At 31.9% G+C, this 20,187-nt stretch overlaps 1 protein-coding gene across 1 annotated transcript; it reads left to right on the forward strand.

The window, feature by feature from the left end:
• Positions 1-14,941: 14,941 nt before the first annotated feature.
• On the forward strand, positions 14,942-16,129 carry LOC132732336 (uncharacterized). The gene is made up of 3 exons (XM_060718742.1): positions 14,942-15,520; positions 15,579-15,857; positions 15,980-16,129. The coding sequence occupies exons 1-3, from the start codon at positions 14,942-14,944 to the stop codon at positions 16,127-16,129; spliced, it is 1,008 nt and encodes a 335-aa protein (XP_060574725.1).
• The last annotated feature ends 4,058 nt before the right edge of the window (positions 16,130-20,187 follow it).

Consider the following 20,187-nt stretch of genomic DNA (forward strand, 5'->3'; position numbering starts at 1 on the left):
CGTACTTAGAAATGTTCGAGCGAAGTCTACGACGGACTATTATGTTTTTACAATGTCATGCTTCGACTTCTTTTCGGCAATGCTAAATCCTCTGTGTTTTATTTTCCGCCTGGAACCAGTTTTTTGGAATATTTTAGCGTCTGCAGAATTTTGTCGTCTGCATTTTTTCTCAATTTTCCTAACGAATATTTCTACAACTTTGCTTTTAGCAATTATTGCATTTGATCGTCTTAAACACACGAAAATAACACATATTACAGGAACATTTTCGGAACGACAAAGAGCTAAATACCTTTGTTTTGGTGTTTTCACAGTAAGTTTTATATATGGTATTACTTTTCTTTTCATCACGGATCTGGACTCAAAGACAGCGGGATGTGTTTATTCTGAAAATTTTCGGATGATGGCGACTATTCTCAACAGTGCTTTGGCCGTGGTTTTTACCACTATGTTCATGGTGGTTATCGTCTGCTACACAAAGGTATCTATCATTTTATGGAATCTTCACCGCCAGGTGTTTCCACAAGAAACGGTTGGAAATGATAAAACTAATCGCCAAGGTTCAACACTACCAAGCACAAAATTTAATAATTCTATGTCAAGAGCAAATGTACCAAGCACATCAAAATGCAATTCAACACCAACTACAGTTGAAGCAAATAAAACTGAAAAGTGTCACATTGCAATTGAAGATAGTGCGAATCCAAGCAATTCAAAATCGCATGAAGATGATGCACGAAGGAGTTTCAAGGGAAGGCGAGAAATCGTCGTAAGAACATTAAGTTCCCAATCTGATAAAAGAGTTGACACGGTACCAAATCGGATTAACAAAGATATAGTTGAACAGGAAATAGGACCAGTTGTTAATACGGTATATCAAGCAAAAAGAAACCGCAATAGAAGGAAGATAAACATCACAACTCTTATGATGTTCCTTATTACATCAATTTATGTAACCACATGGTTTTTGTACTGGTCAAGTCAAATTATGTATATAGCGACCAGGAAACAAAATCCAAGTTATGATTTGTTTGTGAAAAGACTGTACACGGTGAACTGCATGGCAAACCCTATACTGTTTATTTCTATGAGCACAAAGTTAAGGGAAAGAGCAATGTTTATGTTTTGTTCTAACTAATATATACATGTGAAAATACCTTTTGTCTAGCGTTTTATATTGATAATATAACAATGCTGTGTGACCAATAGAAATTATTGAAAAGCAGAAGAAAGACAACAACCAATACACGAAATAAAATCGCAAATAACATTCTATATACACCGTTTCATTAGCATCTCTAAGAAATCATTGATTATCAATTCAAACGCAGGTAGTAAAAGGTATAATTTACAATTGTTAATAAATGCATTTTGTTAAAAGCAAAAAATATTTGTCCTGTTTTGAGTTGTCATTCTTATATTGAGGTTATATTTGTTTGATAAGGCCACAGACAGTAGTTACAAAACAAGCATTCTGCCTAAGACATGATTTCAAATGAATATTGTCAACCTCATTTCATAAAGACGTTGGATGAAAACTTAAATGACTTTTAATGATTTATGTTTACGGAAACTCTGTGCCAAAACCTAATCCGTTTATTAGTATGACATCAATTTGACATTTGTTACCCTTCGAGCGTTTTCGCTATAATGCTTTTTAATGAATGCCACTCCAATGCAATTGTAAGAAAAACTTATTTATTCTCTGCTGTCGGCAACTAAATATAGCAATACAACAAATGCAATGTTCGTTCTTTCATGGTCCGCACTGTTAGCTTTTCAGTGTGCACTCAATTTTCCCTAAAACCGATGAGTTTTTGTCCAGATTCAGATATGGGCATGTCCATTAGCATATCAAGCGTGGTAAAGGTCAAAAAGTGTTTTTATTTGTAGAGAATAAATAAATTGTACGTAAACAAAGTACTATTTTGACTTCCATGCAAAATACTAGTACTATTTCACTATAATTAAACCAATAACAAACAGAACTAAACCTGCAAAAAATAAATCATGTATATAAGCAAATAAGTTTTTTGGCTGAAGCTGTAACAAGTGAAAATGATAGCATTTCTATGCATAATAGGCCTTTAAGAGCAGGGGATGACGTAATTTAATCCTAAATGTCCATGTACATTTATTTAATAAAAATGTTGTTTAATGTTCTATTTAGTGTTTGGAGTGTTCAAAATATTTGTTCATCAAAGTAAATTTATGTTCTGAGCTTAATGACATATAGATAATAAAAACTGAATATGGACATTCATTAGAAAAAGTGATTGTTCATAAAACATACTTGTGTTTTGAAAACTATGTGTAAGGTTAAAAGAAATTTAAAACAAAATGCGGAACAACATAATTAACAAGAAGTATCATTAAAAAGGATAATTTGCCAAAGTAAAACTGGTTAACTTATGGTATTTCTAAGTTTCGGATACATATAGAAATGTTTGCAATGCTTTAATAATTTTTGTAGCTAAACTTATTATTGTGTCAACATAGAAATTAGATTATAAGTATATAAATATCGAAGTCTTAAAAGTAGGATATTTTTTTTTCAGTATTTATTTGTGTCCTCCTTACTTGTTATCAAGTTTGACTTTAAAATGTTTAAATCATATGCAATTTTGACAGTATTATTAAATAAAAGAATCACATTTCAGTTAGGAATAAAAGGATAATGGATAGTATAAAATCAACAAACTATTTATAAACGTTTTATCTTAAATGTAATGTAAACAGGAAAAATACAAACCACTGTAAAATCTTTGTTTTCACAAACAAAACAATTATGATAACAAGATATAAATTGAACTATTTAATTTGTACTCAATGATTTCGTTACAGTTCGTTTTCACTCCCAATTTAAATTGTTTTTTTTATATATAATGAAATTCATTTAGATTTAAAAAGAACTACTTTAACAATTAACGATTAATCAAAACGAAATTGAAAAGAAATTTTATGTATAAAAAAAAAATTTTGCGATTTTGGTTAACCCTTTACTTCATGAGCATATTGTGGAAAATGGCCGTATTCATTGAAAAGCCTCCTCTTACAAGTTCAAACTGCTATAAAGCTATGAAAAAATGCTTCAATACTGATAAAACTTGACACAAATGGATTGAGATAGAGTGAAAGGCTTTTCAGCGTTGATTACACATTGCCTTACGAGTTACGATAGACCTGAGGCCATTTTTAGCCTGTCACATGTGCAAAATTTCTTGGCGTTGAGGGGGGCTGGCACTTCAAACCCCCGAAACAGAAGGCAATTAACCCCTTAATGTACATATTTGATAGGGGCGGCACCGAAAAAGTGATCACTTTTTTATCAACATTTCTCAAACAAAAAGACAGTGTTTGGGGCCTAAATAGGGTATTTTTTCACTGCTTGAGGCCTCTAAAAGGGGGACAAAAAGCCGTCAAAACACGTTTATATTAGGTAAAGGGTTAATTAACAAAGGACCAACTAATCAATGAAGATGTCTTAGAACCTTTTTTACAATGTAACATGTTCTTATGTGACTGAATATGGACCCCCCCCCCCCAAAAAAAAAAAACCAAAAAAAAAAAAAAACAACAACAACAAAAAAACAACAAAAAAAAAAAACAACAACAACAACAAAAACACGTTCAGCTCCAGTTTAAATCAAAGTATCTCTACTGTCTCCAATCGAATTATTGTATTATTTATGTTGATAATATGACGAATTTAATTGAACCTTCTTCAGCATGCCCAATACAGTTTTTTGTCATCATCTTAAATGCAAAGACTAGACGATCTAGTTTTCTGTACATTACAATATCGTATCATAATTGTCACTAAGACGATTATAATTCCCGGCGGCGATTTGTTTCCATTGATGTAAGCTTAGCTATTTAATTGTGCATATATACTTCCTTAACTATGCTCGAAATCCACGTATAAACTCGACATTATTCGTTTATATTTTTCAAGTATTTACGAAAACGTTAAAGGGTCTCTTTTTAGTGCTATCATGATGTATAAGTCGACTGATTTTCATTCGATTTTATACATTTTTATCATGTTCTAAAAAGACTAGAGCTGTTTTGTCATTTTCTCAAAATGCCTGAATATTTTTGTTTAGGCGAATTTTCGTCAAAAACACAAATGTTGTCCAAGACGAAAATATAACTCTTCGCCTTTAAAAAAAACTACCAGTTTATCGAGAAAACTTCTGGTAAAGTACCCCTATATTTTTTAATCTTTGTGTATAAAAAAATAATTGGTCGACTCATACATCATTTTCGCAAAAATTGAGGCCCTTCGCATCATTAAGTGGTCTTCCCTATTCCGTAGATAGACCAACACCGAGATGAATCAGCTTTTTTCAAGCTAATTATTGTCAACTAAGAGCTTTTAATTATTGTAGCAGATATGATCTCTAGCTTTTTGATGCCAATAATATGAAACGAGTTATCTAGTTTGAGAACAAAAGCTGTAATTAAAATTAATGTAACGAGAAGAATACAAGAAAAGGTAACACAAAGAAATTAATATTATTTCTGTAGCATTTATATTTAGATATTACATAGGAGAAATATGATTCGTTGATAAGTTAAAAACATAACCATCATGAAATTACATATTCCAAACATTTGGATAAAGGGCGTTGGTCAAAATGGGTCTAAAGAGGAAATGTTGCCACGCCCACTCGTACAAATCAGATAGCCTCGTGTTTCTCTGCTCTTCCTCTTTTGAATCATAGTAAAAATAAAAGCACGTTCCCTGTCGACACAATATGAAACCCAAGAAAAAAGTAACCAATGTACGACCATCTGAACATAACCTTTTTATCGTTATCAACAAAACAGAACAAACCATTTCTTTCGTTTCTAATGGTCACAATAAGTAAACCCAAGAAATCAAAGATCGAATAAAAGAGCATGTTCTATTTTTTTATCCCCGACAGACAGACCTGCAAATCCAGTTAACGCACTATGCATTTATGGGTATTCGATTTTACTCTGACAAGTTTTCAATAGAAAGGTCTCCAAACTATGATACAAATAATACTTGTATCATTGTATTGTGGATTGTATATAAGGAAACATATAACATGTTTGTAACAACATACATACGAGTCTCGTATAGTCTCCTGTAATTCTTAATAAGAATTACCCTTTACATGTATTTTAAGTTTTATCGAATGTGAATTTGTATTATACATGCAATGGATGAGATCTTAAAAAAACACACTAATATATATCATAGTATTGGAGACTTTTCTATTGAGTTATATCGTATACCCATATGCTTGTTTCACTGTCAAGTCATGGCTATTTGATAAAATAAAGGTTTATCAAATACACGGTGGTTAACAAAAACGGCTTATTTTAATGCTTCCGAGAGATCACACGTTATTATGATTTTTCTACTTCACAACAGCAGGTTCACGTCATTGTTGTTATATTCTGGTTGGCCTTCGGGATCATTAATTTCAAAACTTTGTGTTGAAAATTGAGTACCGCCCAAGCCGGGGCATGTGGAATGTTGCACTTTATCTTTGTTTTGCATAAAGATTGAATGCTGAAATAATTATTGCTGTTGTCGATTGAATAATATGTGAAAGAAATGAATGTTGGTTTTTACTTACTCAAAAATATGTACATTTCTGAAGAAAAAACGAAACCATTGTACTTTTTTCATGTGTGATCTGCTTACTTTGATTACAGTTATATTATATTGTGCAATTATAATCAATCTTTTTACAGCTGTTATCTACCATTGTGGATTTTATACTAAAAGGTTATTTTACATTGTTGCGTTCAATAAGTAATTCTCTCGGACGAGTACAAAGCTGTTAAAACTATATTGGACGACCCGCTAGCCAAGTCTGATAAAGGTTTTGCAGCTGTGAACGAGTCCAATAAAATCAGTATTGTTCTCAACCATGTTGCACAACCTCTTTATTTCACACCACCACTTTTTGACATACAAAATAACTTCTTGATAAAAAGTTGAAGATAATGTCTTTGGCATAATGCAACCATATTTTGACAGACGTTGTTTTCTTTTCAATCTATAACATGCGAGCGGCACACTTTTATAAACATTCAAAATGAACGAGTGTATTATTCTAGAATCCGGTGCCTGTTCGTATCTTAACAGGTGTCATTGAGTTCAGAATTAACAAATACGCGTATATTATCCGTAGTCCTTTCGCTCCTTTTTACTGAATTATTTCTAAAACCTGAACTGTGTTATGAAACGTGACAAATGTATAATTATTTTGTTTGTAGTCACGACAACGGAAATGTAATCATTGCCACTATATTATTATAAAATCGTTGTATTTTACGATTACATTTACTGAGGAATCACATTTGCATTTTACTTTTTGTCGATTTAATGCCGACAAATGAGAGGATTGAACACGAATCAGTATAATTTTCCACGAAATACAGCTTTTTAATAACTTGCAAACCTGTGATACTTTTTTCGATAGAAACCGGTGTTTAATCGTATAGAACAGGGGAGCAAAATTGACTGTATAGAAGCCGTTTTGGTTAACCACCGGGAAATATTTATGAATGCCAGACGATAAGAATCTTACATCGGCTACCGGTACAGACGCCAAGTTTCCCCGAAGGTAGTTATTGTCATTCAGCACTATGAACCTATGATACTATTTGGCATTTTACAGTATATAAAACATAACTCATTATTTGGATCTGAAAACTCCATATTTTTAACATAGAGCCAAATACGAAAACCTAATACGCCAGATACCCGTGTGAAATTATCAGTCCTAGATTTGGAAAAAAAAAGCATAATTTGCCACAATTACAAGGAATTTTTATCAAGTTTTGTTCAGTTCAACACTCAATTAAAGTTCTGTCATCTTTTTAAAAACCAGTTTACATGTACTAGTATCCTAGCTTGTTAAGTTTTTTGCCACACTTACAGGTTTTGAAACAGTTTTGGACTTTTGACTTGTGTTTTAAGCGATTATACGATTTAGAGGATCATTGAATATTTTTGCGTTGATTACAGAAATATACCCCTGAACAGAATTGCCCTTGCGGCTGTCAGAAGTTAGCGGTTTAAATGAGCCGTCTGAAGCCTTGAAGTTGGGAATATACTATAGAAAGATAACCTGAACACGTGTGTGTTTCGTATCGTAGACGATTTTGCAGTTCCTTGCGTTTGTTCGGCTCTGTTTGTAGTACATTATGGTTGTTATTGCCCTTGATCGGATCGCCCTTGATCGAATTACTAGAGTCTTCCTCGATAAAGGTCTCATCATGTAAGAGTATGCTTGACTCATCAGCATTTCTCATATACGTCTCTGTGACACCTGCTTCCACGTAAGAGTTACATGACCCTCGTTTAATGGAATGCAATTAAGGGAATAAAGTGCGGTCGGTATCTACGTTCATTTCTAAGGCAGCGACATATTTTAACTAGTCATTTCTAATCCCAAATTTTACCTTCGCAGTCTTGGAGTGCTTCACGAATGTTTTGTAGATAAGTCCTGTCCATTTAATTCACGTTTGTAATTCAACGGTTGAACCATTTAATTAACTATTTCATTTACTCAAGTATATTAAAAAGGTCAAAATTCAGTGATACGTTTGTATTATAAGGGCCGGATGACACCACTGTTGTTGCGCTTTGTCAAACCTGTCGAACTCACTCACTCACTCACTCACTCACTCACTCACTCACTCACTCACTCACTCACTCTCTCACTCACTCACCAACTCACTCACCAACTCACTCACCAACTCACTCACTCACTCACTCACTCACTCACTCACTCACTCACTATTTAACAAACAAACTAACTAACTAACTTACAAACTAACTAACTTACTAACTAACTGACTAACGAAAGAACGAACGAAGAACGAACGAAGAACGAACTATATGACTATCTAACTAAGTAACTAATTAACGAAATAACTAACTAACTAACTAACTAACTAACTAACTAACTAACTAATTAGATAACGAACGAACCAACCAAATACGTTACATATTATATAGTATAAGCACTTTATAAGCTAAGTTTTCGTTTCTTTAGTAACAAATCGTCTTGTGATATGATATGGTATTCGACTACTTAGTTATGTGATATGCTAAAGCCCAACCTGTTCATTGCACATTGAAACACAAACTGACAAAAGTTTTATTATGGTGTGTGTTAGTCCTAAAAGTATTTCCACTCTCCTACTTATAATGTGTTATATATTGTATAGTATCAAATTAATTACATTATCTTTTCTGTGGGTGTTTGTGAAAAGATACGTGTATATATAACGTAAGCTAAAATTAGCGACTATAGATTGTTTACCATATCTGTCACAGGTGCCATCGCTACAGTTGAAAACGATAACACGATAACAATAATATGAGAAGCTTAGTTATTCACGGAATTAATTAGATTATATAAGTGAAAAAAATGTGACATAATTAGCAACTGCCAGAGTGTTAGAAACACATTATAGATACCGGTATAGACCGGAATTATTGTAAGGATATTTGTAGGGTTAAAAATCATCTGGAAAAGGGACGACCAATTATTTTTGTTAATACGTATTATTAAACACTAACCTTTACATATTGTATGAAAATTTCAGACTCAATTTAATTGAGTCTGTTCATGAGAGAAAATATATAAGTGCAACATCTCTCACGCCCCCCTTAGCACCGGCTCAAGAGACATACAATCTTCAACACTTGAAGACCAGAAAAAAAAATACTACAAGGAGGTACGGGACAACTTAGTTTTACGAACTGCCACACGTCAATAGAGAGACGCATTTAGTGTCGCCTTTTTTCGCCTTATATAGATATATGCAATACTTGCATGGAAATCACTAATATAAAAGTACTATGACAAAAATATTGAACCCTTCCTTATATTTTTTTCAACGTGGAATTCACTTATATGAATTGAATTATCTTGTAACATACTCGTATGTGCTAAAATATATTCTTCACTATTGTTTTAAGTTAAACTAATTTTTACAGAATTTAAGTAAATTTGTATAAAAATGACTGTTAAATGTTGAAAGGTTCGAAGTAAACTGCAGGAGTGCAGCTCAATCACACTTCCTTAATCAAACTGAGCACATGTGGAATGGGTTGCAAGTACGAATATCAACTCGAATATCAGCACCCATGTGCTTGAGGCCATGTTGGTGAGGGAATGGGCCGACATCCCCGCTAGGACTGTCAAAATCGTATAGAAAGCATTAACAGGCGTTGCGAAGAAGTTGTTTTAGCAATAAGTCACACACACGCTTTTGAGTCTAAACTTGTAAACATAAATATAAATGAGGCTCTAAAAATTTAACAAAGAAGTTTCCTCTTCTCTAACACGTAACTTATGCAAAATCAGTAAAAATGTTAAAATGGTCCCTACACATGAAATTGACTATATATAGTAATCATCAGGGGTTAAAAAGTAATTTATAACTTGCTGTTATATAATCAACCACATTATTTAAAGGTTAGTTTGTCAGTATAATGTAACTAAATCTGTCAAGAGTGGCGCAGCCGGTGAAATTATATATATGCGAATGTGATACGCCGATTAAATGAATAAAATGTACCAACAATAGAACGATATCTTTCGACAAAATATAATTTCAGTCACTTTATCATAGATTTGTGGATGAACTTCAGGTTAAATTTACGTAACATTTAAAACCACCTGCACACGAGAATAATTGTTACGTGCACGAGAACAAGTGTTATGTGCACCTACATTAAGCAAATTACATAATATGTTGCTTTTTAAATCAAAGTTGTATGATAACGACGAAAGGGATACACGCGGTGTTTACTGTTGTTAAATACATAATAAATATAATAAAGTATGCGTAAAAAAAAGATGTGTGTACATGATATAATAAAGAATGGACATGATAAAATAAAGTATGTACACAATATAATGAAAAATGCACAAAATACAATGAAAAATGAATATAATATTAATATGGAAGTAGGCAAAACCAGTGAGCAAGTCAGATTTAAAAAAAATTGTTTCTTTTTTTAATTTTACATTTTTCATTTTAAAGGTGTCATTCGACATTTCATGCACCGCTTCCATTTAATTTGGTTCCCTGTCCTCTTATGTTTTATTAAGGAATATATATGATTATATTTTATTAAATTTATATTTAAGGAAAGACATTTATAAAGGCATATCATAGATATTGTAAGGACCTACCCCCCTAGGGTAGTTACCAAATCCTTATTAATCAGGATACCGGCCACTGTATTAACTAGTAAGTGTATGGCAATACTTCTACCCCATATTACATACACTTACAAGTAGCTGTTGTTTTAAACATCAGACATAGCTTCAACACATCTTAGTCATCTTTGTAGTATACCAATACATCATAAGAGGTAGGCTCAGATCATAATAGAGACATCATAGTTTCATCAAGGGATCCTTTGTAAGTATCTGGTCATCTTGTCAGGATATTTATATAACCAGGATTTATACAACCTATTACTTAGGATAGAGTGTACAAATATAGGTAAGTCCTGCATTGGTAACACAGGAAACTGGTACAAGACATCAGTAACTCGATTAACATGTAAACGTCATTTAATAATGTGACATCATATAACAAGTACATCTCAATAAATATGTATATGATATCCGCTGACAATACTACTCTGTGACGTAGATCTATCGATATAAACGAATTAATATCGGGAGGCATTAACAATTATTCTTCGATGGATTAAATACCGGCATTGACAATACTCGACAATAGAGGACCTAGGCTTATGCAATGGGATCTTCTTCGGTTATGAACATTAAGTTAAAAAATGTAAAGTATGACAGGATGTTGGAAATTTCTAAGCCCAGTGCATCTTTTAGGGTCTGCCATAACGTGATAATTTATATTAGGTTCAGCATCAAATGAATTTGTAATAGACTTGTAAGTAAACTGTTGTTGTTTACTATAGTACTGGATAGCTTAACGCTCATCAAATAAAGGTAAGTTATTATTTATCCAATATATAGTAGATACCTTGTAAGTAAGCCAGTAAGTGGTTGCAAGAAATATATGTCAGACGTAATGTGACTTAAGGCTCAAAGAATTTAAGCTTTGTAGCCTTGGTACTTCTCAAGTTGTTACGGTTGAGAAGAAGATACCAAATGACGACAGTCACCCCTATTTATAATTTTTTGGGACGCTATAAAGAGTGCTCCAGCCAATGAAAATCCCGGCTTAAGACTAGGTCCAGTGATCAGTCTAAAACAATATTTACAATATAGCGCAATAACAATAAAGGTTCTAACAGACATAAGTAGCACATATATGGCTTAATTGAAAAGCCACATAAACATATCTGAAATAACATTTAAAAATACATATTAACAAAAAGCCGGTCCAAAATACTCGAGCGTAGTAATATATGCAGACATATTCCATTACGCAGATAAAATACAGTTCTCACTTAATAAAATATGAATAGAATAGAATATGAAATCATCCGGCTTAAATCAGGCTTACAATTATTTTTACATAAATAAGAAATCCTGAAAGTTTAAATGTAAACAAATATACATTCATAAAAAGCCAGACTGAAATACAAATAAGTAGTTCCAAAGTTCTGTGTCCGCCATTTTTAAAAATGGAAAATGACAGAAGAAAGCAGAAGAAAGCGCCGTCTAAATCTTCCAATAATGTCTGTAGATATTCACTTTGTGATATATTATAGTAACTGTAAATGTTCCAAATTATTAGATATTCATCAGGAAATAAATCAGGGTCATCTGACCATTTTGTGGCGAGAGTTATCTATCCTAATGTGATACTTCTTAAAAGAGAACTGTCAACAATGCTGATATTCAAGTTTTACGTTGTGTTTCGTGGAATAAAGTCCATTTGTTAAAAAGGTAGCACTATTTAATCATTGTTAATACATTTTAAGTAAGAACAGTTCATGATTTATAGAATTATATATGCACATGTTGATTTCTGTTGAAAGTATAACGTAAATTGTCATGTCATTTGAAATGTCCAAAATTTGTAAGAGAGGTATTCCATTACAATATAACCGTGCTTTATAACCCTCAAGCTAATGTGGCTAATTTACACCATGTCGTATTTAGGCTTCTTCGCCTCAAAATGCGAAAACATTAAGGGATGTCGTCGTCTCTTTGTGTTTTCGCTTTTTTTTGGATTTTCGAGGCAAAAATTCGAAAAAAAGATAGAAGAAGGGCGAAAATACGACACATAAAATTTGTCGTATATTCGAATTTTGGAAGCAAAGAAGCGAAAACAGGATATGGCGTAAATCCGCCACCATATTTAGAAGCTCGAATTATGTAAGCTTACTGTCGATAATAAGAGGCCATATCGACTGTCAAAACTCTCTTTTTATAATTAATTGTATACAGCATCCGGCCAATTACCTTACGTTTATTAAAGTTACAAGATACAAATTAGTTACAATAAATATTTTACTTACCGGCTGGTATGTTTTTGCTGTAATAATAGGATTTCATTGCGTAAAATGAGATTTTTTGGCTTTCACTTAAATATAGAAAGTCTTAACAAGGCATCGTTTCCATGACAGCAAATGTCACAACGGATGATAGACGGATATAAAGACTGTAAGCGGATTAGTAAGAACGTGACCGAACACTTTGAATGCTTTAATTTTATTGTGACGACATTTATTCACCTCTTTTTTGTAAAGAATCCGTCTGAGAACATTAAACTTCCAGTTAAAATTACAGGAAAGAACTGAATATAGGTAGGATTTCAATCGGTCATTTCAAAATTACTAACTGAAATCGGGAAATCTCACTGACCATTCTTAATTAGTAAAAAAATATAAAGGATTTTTCTAAAACGTATGCACGTCTGAATTCCTAAATAAACTAAAGAAGTTTCGGAAACAAAGTTTCTAGTTACTTAAATTTCTCGGGATTTTTTTTTCAAAATATAGACTTGTGAACCGTGCTTTCCCCAATGAAACATTTAACAACAGCTAACGCTGCTTTAAAAGTTTCATAACATATCGATGGCTGAACGCAACACTGGTCTAACTTGATTTTTTTTCAAAAATGACTTTTTTGCATTTTTTAGCCTAATTGCATGAAATACATCAGTAAATAAAATATTAGAAATAATTGTGAAATTTTATGGGTTTTATTTACCACTTGGCATTTTGCTCTATCTCAAATGTGAGTATAACTTAAATGCAACAGAGAGCTAACTCAAGTTAGAACTGTGTTGCATTAATCAAAATTTACTTATTGGATGATAACACTGTACTAACTCCAGTTAGCACAGTGTTGCTGTTAAATTTCAATACAATAAAAATCAGTATTGTTATATTTGCAGATATTAAGTTAGGTCTGGCATATTCTTAAATACTTATTTCTACATTTTACCCATTTTTGTTGCCAAAATTGCAGAATTGTAAATCCAAGGCTCTTAATTAATTCTATTTTGTTTTCAAGGATTAATTATAAGTTTAAAATTGCTATATTATCTCTACATAGTCATATAAGATTGAAATAAAAAAAAAAAAAAAAATAAGAGCAAATTTATTTAACCTTTCAAAAAGATTTATTTTTATATCTAAATCATTTAATTGATGAAAATTGATGTGTTGATGAAAATTATTTACAATACAATTTGTTTTGTTTTTTTAAATCATAGTGATCTATTAATACTTATGAAACAAGATCTCCCACCCTCTAAAAATTTCAAGATTTTATAATTATTTAATACAATTTGCTTCTTCTTAAAGGGACTCCTATCTTGGCATCATGGGAGTTGAGATTTATGTTCAATTTGATGAAAGTCTGGGCAAATAACTTTGCTTAAACTTTCAGATCATTTGCTAAGTTTTTTTTCAGAGCAGTTATGTGAACTATAAAAATGACCGGATATTGAAAAGCATATTAATGCAGCTTTAAACTCAAATTAGATACTAATAGAACCATTATAAAATTTTCAACTTCATGTTAAGTATAATTTCTTTCTTTATATCTCTTGTGTATCTTTTTGTTTATGTGGCCCGAGTTGATTCATTTCAGAAATTCAAATCTTAAGTTTTTATGCCTTGGAGCTCAGTGAAGTTTCTTTAAGTATCTGTATGTATAAGGCTTGTAATCATTTGAATAAAATTTTTGGTTTAGTTTGGTTTGGCACACCAACACAATTGAGGTCATATTTCGCTAAAGCAGAAAAGATTTTTTGTTGCATATCAGATAGGATTATCTACTGTTTTCACCGGTGCTAGAAAAACCTGTCTTACATCCCCCATGTAAGACAAGTCAATGTTTTTAAATGATATCATTCCCTAGCGCCTTTTATGAATGAATTGTGTTCTAAAGATGACATCATTTTGCCTAAAGTCATATGCTACATTACGAAATATCACTGATATGTAATCTGCAAGAAACAAAATCAAACACAAGGTGTTGTCACAGACAGGAATATCTATCTCTCAGGTAACTGTGTAGTGGAAACTTGTGTCTCTTTACCGTCATAAAAAATTACCCTCAAGTTAGATATTATTGTCTGTACCAGCAGCCGGTGTAAATTCCTTATAGGCTAAGTAAATTCCTTATAAGCTAACCTCGGATGTTACAAACTTGAAGCAACAGAACTTGGGTACTTGAGGTCTTCCTCCACTGGTAAAGCTGGAGTATTGTCATACGACCTGAGACTACTGGCCTGTAAGTGCGACATTATAAACCCAACAAGAAAGAAATTTTTAAGAAAGAAGTGGGGGACAATGCTGGTGATAAATAATATTTAGTGGGGCCAATGCTGACAAAGAGGGTCATAATGGAGACAATGCTTGCGAAATCAATGCTGGGACAATACTGGTGATATAGTAAATGGGGACAATGCTGGTGATATCATAGTAAATGGGGACAATGCTGGTGATATCATAGTAAATGGGGACAATGCTGGTGATATGAGGGTTAGTTGGGACAATGCTAGAAACATTATAAATAGTGGGGACAATGCTGGTGATATCATAGTTATTGGAGACAATGCTAGAAATATTATAACTAGTGGGGACAATGCTGGGGATATCATAGTTAGTGGAGACAATGCTGGTAATATGAGTGTTAGTGGGGACAATGTTAGTGATATTATAGTTAGTGGGGATATTGCTGGTGATATTATAGTTAGTGGAGACAATGCTGGTAATATGAGTGTTAGTGGGGACAATGTTAGTGATATTATAGTTGGTGGGGACATTGCTGGTGATATTAAAGTTAGTTGGGACAGTGTTAGTAATAGTATAGTTAGTGGGGACATGGCTGGTGATATTATAGTAAGTAGGGACAATGTTAGTGATATTATAGTTAGTGGGGACAATGCTAGTGATATTATAGTTAGTGGGGACATTGGTGGTGATATTATAGTTAGTAGGGACAATGCTGGTATTATAAGGGTTAATGGGGACAATACTGGTGATATTATAGTTTATAGTGAGGACAATGCTGGTGATATGAGGGTTAATGGGGACAATATTGGTAATATTATAGTAAGTGGGGATTATGCTGGTGATATTATAGTTGTTGGGACAATGCTGGTGATATTAGTTAGTTAATGGGGACAATGTTGGTATTATAAGGGTTAGTGGGGACAATGCTGGTGATATTATAGATAGTGGGGACAATGCTGGTATTATAAGGGTAAGTGGGGACAATGTTAGTGATATTATAGTTAGTGGGGACAATGAAGGTATTATTAGGGTTAGTGGGGATAATACTGGTGATATTAAAGTTTATAGTGGGGACAATGCAGGTATTATTAGGGTTAGTGGGGACAATGCTGGTGATATTATTAAAGTTAATGGGGACAATGTTGGTATTATAAGGGTTAGTGGGGACAATGCTGGTGATATTATAGTTAGTTGGGACAATGCTGGTATTATAAGGGTTAGTGGGGACAATGCTGGTGATATTATAGTTTATAGTGAGGACAATGTTGGTATTATAAGGGTAGTGGGGACAATATTGGTAATATTATAGTTAGTGGGGACTATGCTGGTTATGTAAGTGCTGAGGATGACAATGCTGGTGATAAAAGTGTGATTGATGACAATACTGATGTAATGAGGTCTAATTTGGTGGCAATGCTGCTTATATAGGTGGTGAGGAAGATAATGGTGGTGAGATGAGTACTCAGAATAGTAATGTTGGTTAATTAGGGCTAGTGGAGACAATGCTGTTTATATAAGAGCCGAGGATGATGATGGTGATAAAAATGCTGTTAATCATTTTGAAGGTGAAATTAGGGTTTTTGATATCATTATGCTGGTGATGAGTGCTGGCAAGTGGAGAATGGTTAAAATGATAGTTTATGTAATATAGAAAATAGTTATTAAATGGGGAAAATATTAGATAAAAAAGTAAGAATGATGATAGATAAAAGAGAAATGTAATGAATTACTGTAATAGGAATATGGGAAAAAATTATGTTTAAAAATCTGACAAAAAATTGAGTATAATGGATGATGAGAAAGGAAGGTGGACAAAGCTATAGATACAAGTGTCATGCCAAGTTTAATTACAAAGAGAGGCAAAAGTTTTTTTCTCTGGCAACTTGGAGTTTAGTTTATGCAAACTGTTCCTTAAAATAACATTTTACTTGAAATTCTGACTACATAAATAAACTTGAAAATATAAATGAAGATTCAATAGGCAAAAATAATGTTAGTTTTAAATCAAATTGCCTGTGTTTTTAGAGTTGCGAGTTTTATATGCATGCTAATCTATTTTTCAGTTATGAACATTTGCTTCAATTTTAATGTTACATTGAATAATGCTTTATATAAAAAAAATCTTATCTTGTCTACAAAACATTCATTCCGAACTGAAACTTTATAATTAGATTTTTTTTTTAAATAATTTTATGTGATAAAACAACTGACTTTTAAGATTTCTAGTATGTTATGCAAAATTAATAATTGTCAATTTTGTATAAATTAAAATGTCGGTTTCTGTAGAATAGTTGTTTTCTTTTAAAAAAATACCAAAATATGGTTAAAGTTATAGCTTTTTTCCATTACATTATCCTATTTTTTCAAACATAGCACTTATTGATTATTCTTTTGGCCTCATTGAACCCATTTTGTAAATGCAACATAGGGCTAAGTCAAGTTAGACCAGTTTTGCAGAAAATTTATCATTGAAATTTGGTGATTTATAGATGGAAAACTGATCTAACTCATATTTTTTCAAATATCTTTTTTATTTACCAATATTAATTTTTGAAACTCCTTTTAAATTTAATTTTAACTTATATGGATATAAAAATCTAAAAAAAATAACAAAAATGTCCAATTTATAGAATTAATGAAGTTTTTATAGCCTCCTTGAAATTTTGTAAAAATCAAGTTAGACCAGTGTTGCGTTCAGCCATCGATATGTAATGAACAGGTTATTAAGCATAAGAATTATTTGTGATATAAATTATATTTGACAAGTTTTGTCAGAAATAACGAGACCACCAATAACGCTAACAATAATTGAAACGCATGTGCATGAACATTTCGAAAGACACAAAATTGAAAACTACTAACTCATCTGGTATTCTTGAATACATTATGTTTACTGTTTAGTGTTAAGTGATATTATATCACTATTGATGTGTCTTAATTGATTTAAAAGTCATGATTCTCATACATATATCTTTGCATATTAATGAAGCACATATTAATTTGAAATGAATAAGTCTGTAAAAGATAAAAATACCAAAACAAGACAGTTTCATTTATAATATATCTAGTGTTTATTAGATATAACGATTAAATGCTATGTCAATGATAGTTACTTGGTATTTTTTCGATTTAAAGAATCTTTCAGTATTACATGATGTCCTATACCCAAGGATAAATTTCTTATGTTTTAGTCTAAAATGTCATTCATCGTCTGTAAACAAAAATACACAAACAATAACATCATAGAAATGCAATACAGAGTTTTTATTTGTTTTCTTTTCTTTGAAAGTGGGGTGGGGTGGGATTTTTTTTAATACTTTTCAAAAGGGTTTATTGGAAAGATAAGTGTATTCGCATATACATACTTAGATATATAGAACACAATGTCACATTTCCAGGCTTTTACGTAACTCCATTTTTCATTTCCGTTATTTATGGGATGTGCAGGATATAAGGATTTTCAGACATGTATTCCTGTTAGGAATTTTTCTGTTCTAAATAATTCAGATTGACATTTTATGACGCCTTATTAAGAACTTTAAGCATTTTATTTATTTGGGTAACACTTTTCTTATGTGTAAATTCCTAAAAATATTTCGGTTAGTTCTGTTATTGATTTAAATAACTCCATACACTTGTTAGAAATTTCGAATGATAAAGTAAGCAAAAAAGTTACATTTCCAATTCAGAACACCTCGCCGACCATTGATTATCATCTAGGAGTTCTTACGGATTGAACATGGTTAAACCATGTGACTTCAGATGTAAACAAAATCAGAGGGTGATCTCTTTGTAGAATGATTAATGACTGTATTAATTTTATTACATGTTATTTTTAGATTAATAAAATAAATTAAGAAGGAAACTGAAATTTGCTGTCGTAAATATACTGAAACAAGATACCTCTAAAATAGCGACGATTCTTTTCTCGGAAACGAACGCCAATGTCGTGTTATAAATAACTCTCTGACGCTGTGTAGTGATGTGGTGCAGTTTTCAAATTTATAATAACTGAAATACATACATAGTATAAATAACAAAGACTTGTTTTTCCAACAAAACATAAAAGCTGTAGATCGTTTTAATTAAGGTATATACCATCCCGATTTCAATCCAACCAATCCCAGCAGTTTACATGCTTAAGTGTTGTTTCGTAGGTTAGATCGAACTACGCCAAAAAACTTGCAAATTAGCGACAACTGTGTGATAATTTACGTCAGAAATCACTCTGCGAATGATTGTCGAAAACAAATTCTTGAACATTTTTACCCAGATATATTAACAAAAATTGACACAAAATTGAAAACTATTAACTCATCTGGTATTCTTGAATACATTATGTTTACTGTTTAGCGTTAAGTGATATTATATCACTATTGATGTGTCTTAATTGATTTAAAAATGATGATTCTCATACATATATCTTTTTATATTAATGAAGCACATATTAATTTGTAATGAATAAGTCTGTAAAAGGTAGAAATACCAAAACAAGACAGTTTCATTTATAATATATCTAGTGTTTATTAGATATAACGATTAAATGCTATGTCAATGATAGTTACTTGGTATTTTTTCGATTTAAAGAATCTTTCAGTATTACATGATGTCCTATACCCAAGGATAATTTTCTTATGTTTTAGTCTAAAATGTCATTCATCGTCTGTAAACAAAAATACACAAACAATAACATCATAGAAATGCAATACAGAGTTTTTATTTGTTTTCTTTTCTTTGAAAGTGGGGTGGGATTTTTTTAATACATTTCAAAAGGGTTTATTGGAAAGATAAGTGTATTCGCATATACATACTTAGATATATAGAACACAATGTCACATTTCCAGGCTTTTACGTAACTCCATATTCATTTCCGTTATTTATGGGATGTGCAGGATATAAGGATTTTCAGACATGTATTCCTGTTAGGAAGTTTTCTGTTCTAAATAATTCAGATTGACATTTTATGACGCCTTATTAAGAACTTTAAGCATTTTATTTATTTGGGTAACACTTTTCTTATGTGTCAATTCCTAAAAATATTTCGGTTAGTTCTGTTATTGATTTAAATAACTCCATACACTTGTTAGAAATTTCGAATGATAAAGTAAGCAAAAAAGTTACATTTCCAATTCAGAACACCTCGCCGACCATTGATTATCATCTAGGGGTTCTAACGGATTGAACATGGTTAAACCATGTGACTTCAGATGTAAACAAAATCAGAGGGTGATCTCTTTGTAGAATGATTAATGACTGTATTAATTTTATTACATGTTATTTTTAGATAAATAAAATAAATTAAGAAGGAAACTGAAATTTGCTGTCGTAAATATACTGAAACAAGATACCTCTAAAATAGCGACGATTCTTTTCTCGGAAACGAACGCCAATGTCGTGTTATAAATAACTCTCTGACGCTGTGTAGTGATGTGGTGCAGTTTTCAAATTTATAATAACTGAAATACATACATAGTATAAATAACAAA

This window comes from Ruditapes philippinarum, unplaced genomic scaffold, assembly GCF_026571515.1.
Source record: "Ruditapes philippinarum isolate M1 unplaced genomic scaffold, ASM2657151v2 ctg5370_1_1_1_1, whole genome shotgun sequence".
In the NCBI taxonomy this organism is placed as follows: domain Eukaryota; kingdom Metazoa; phylum Mollusca; class Bivalvia; order Venerida; family Veneridae; genus Ruditapes; species Ruditapes philippinarum.

Coding starts and splice junctions, on each gene's coding strand:
- LOC132732336 (XM_060718742.1), top strand. CDS start 14,942: ATGAGGGTTAGTTGGGACAATGCTAGAAACATTATAAATAGTGGGGAC. Junction 15,521..15,578: donor ACAATATTGGTAATATTATA/GTAAGTGGGGAT, acceptor TGGTGATATTAG/TTAGTTAATGGGGACAATGT. Junction 15,858..15,979: donor ACAATGTTGGTATTATAAGG/GTTAGTGGGGAC, acceptor TGGTATTATAAG/GGTAGTGGGGACAATATTGG.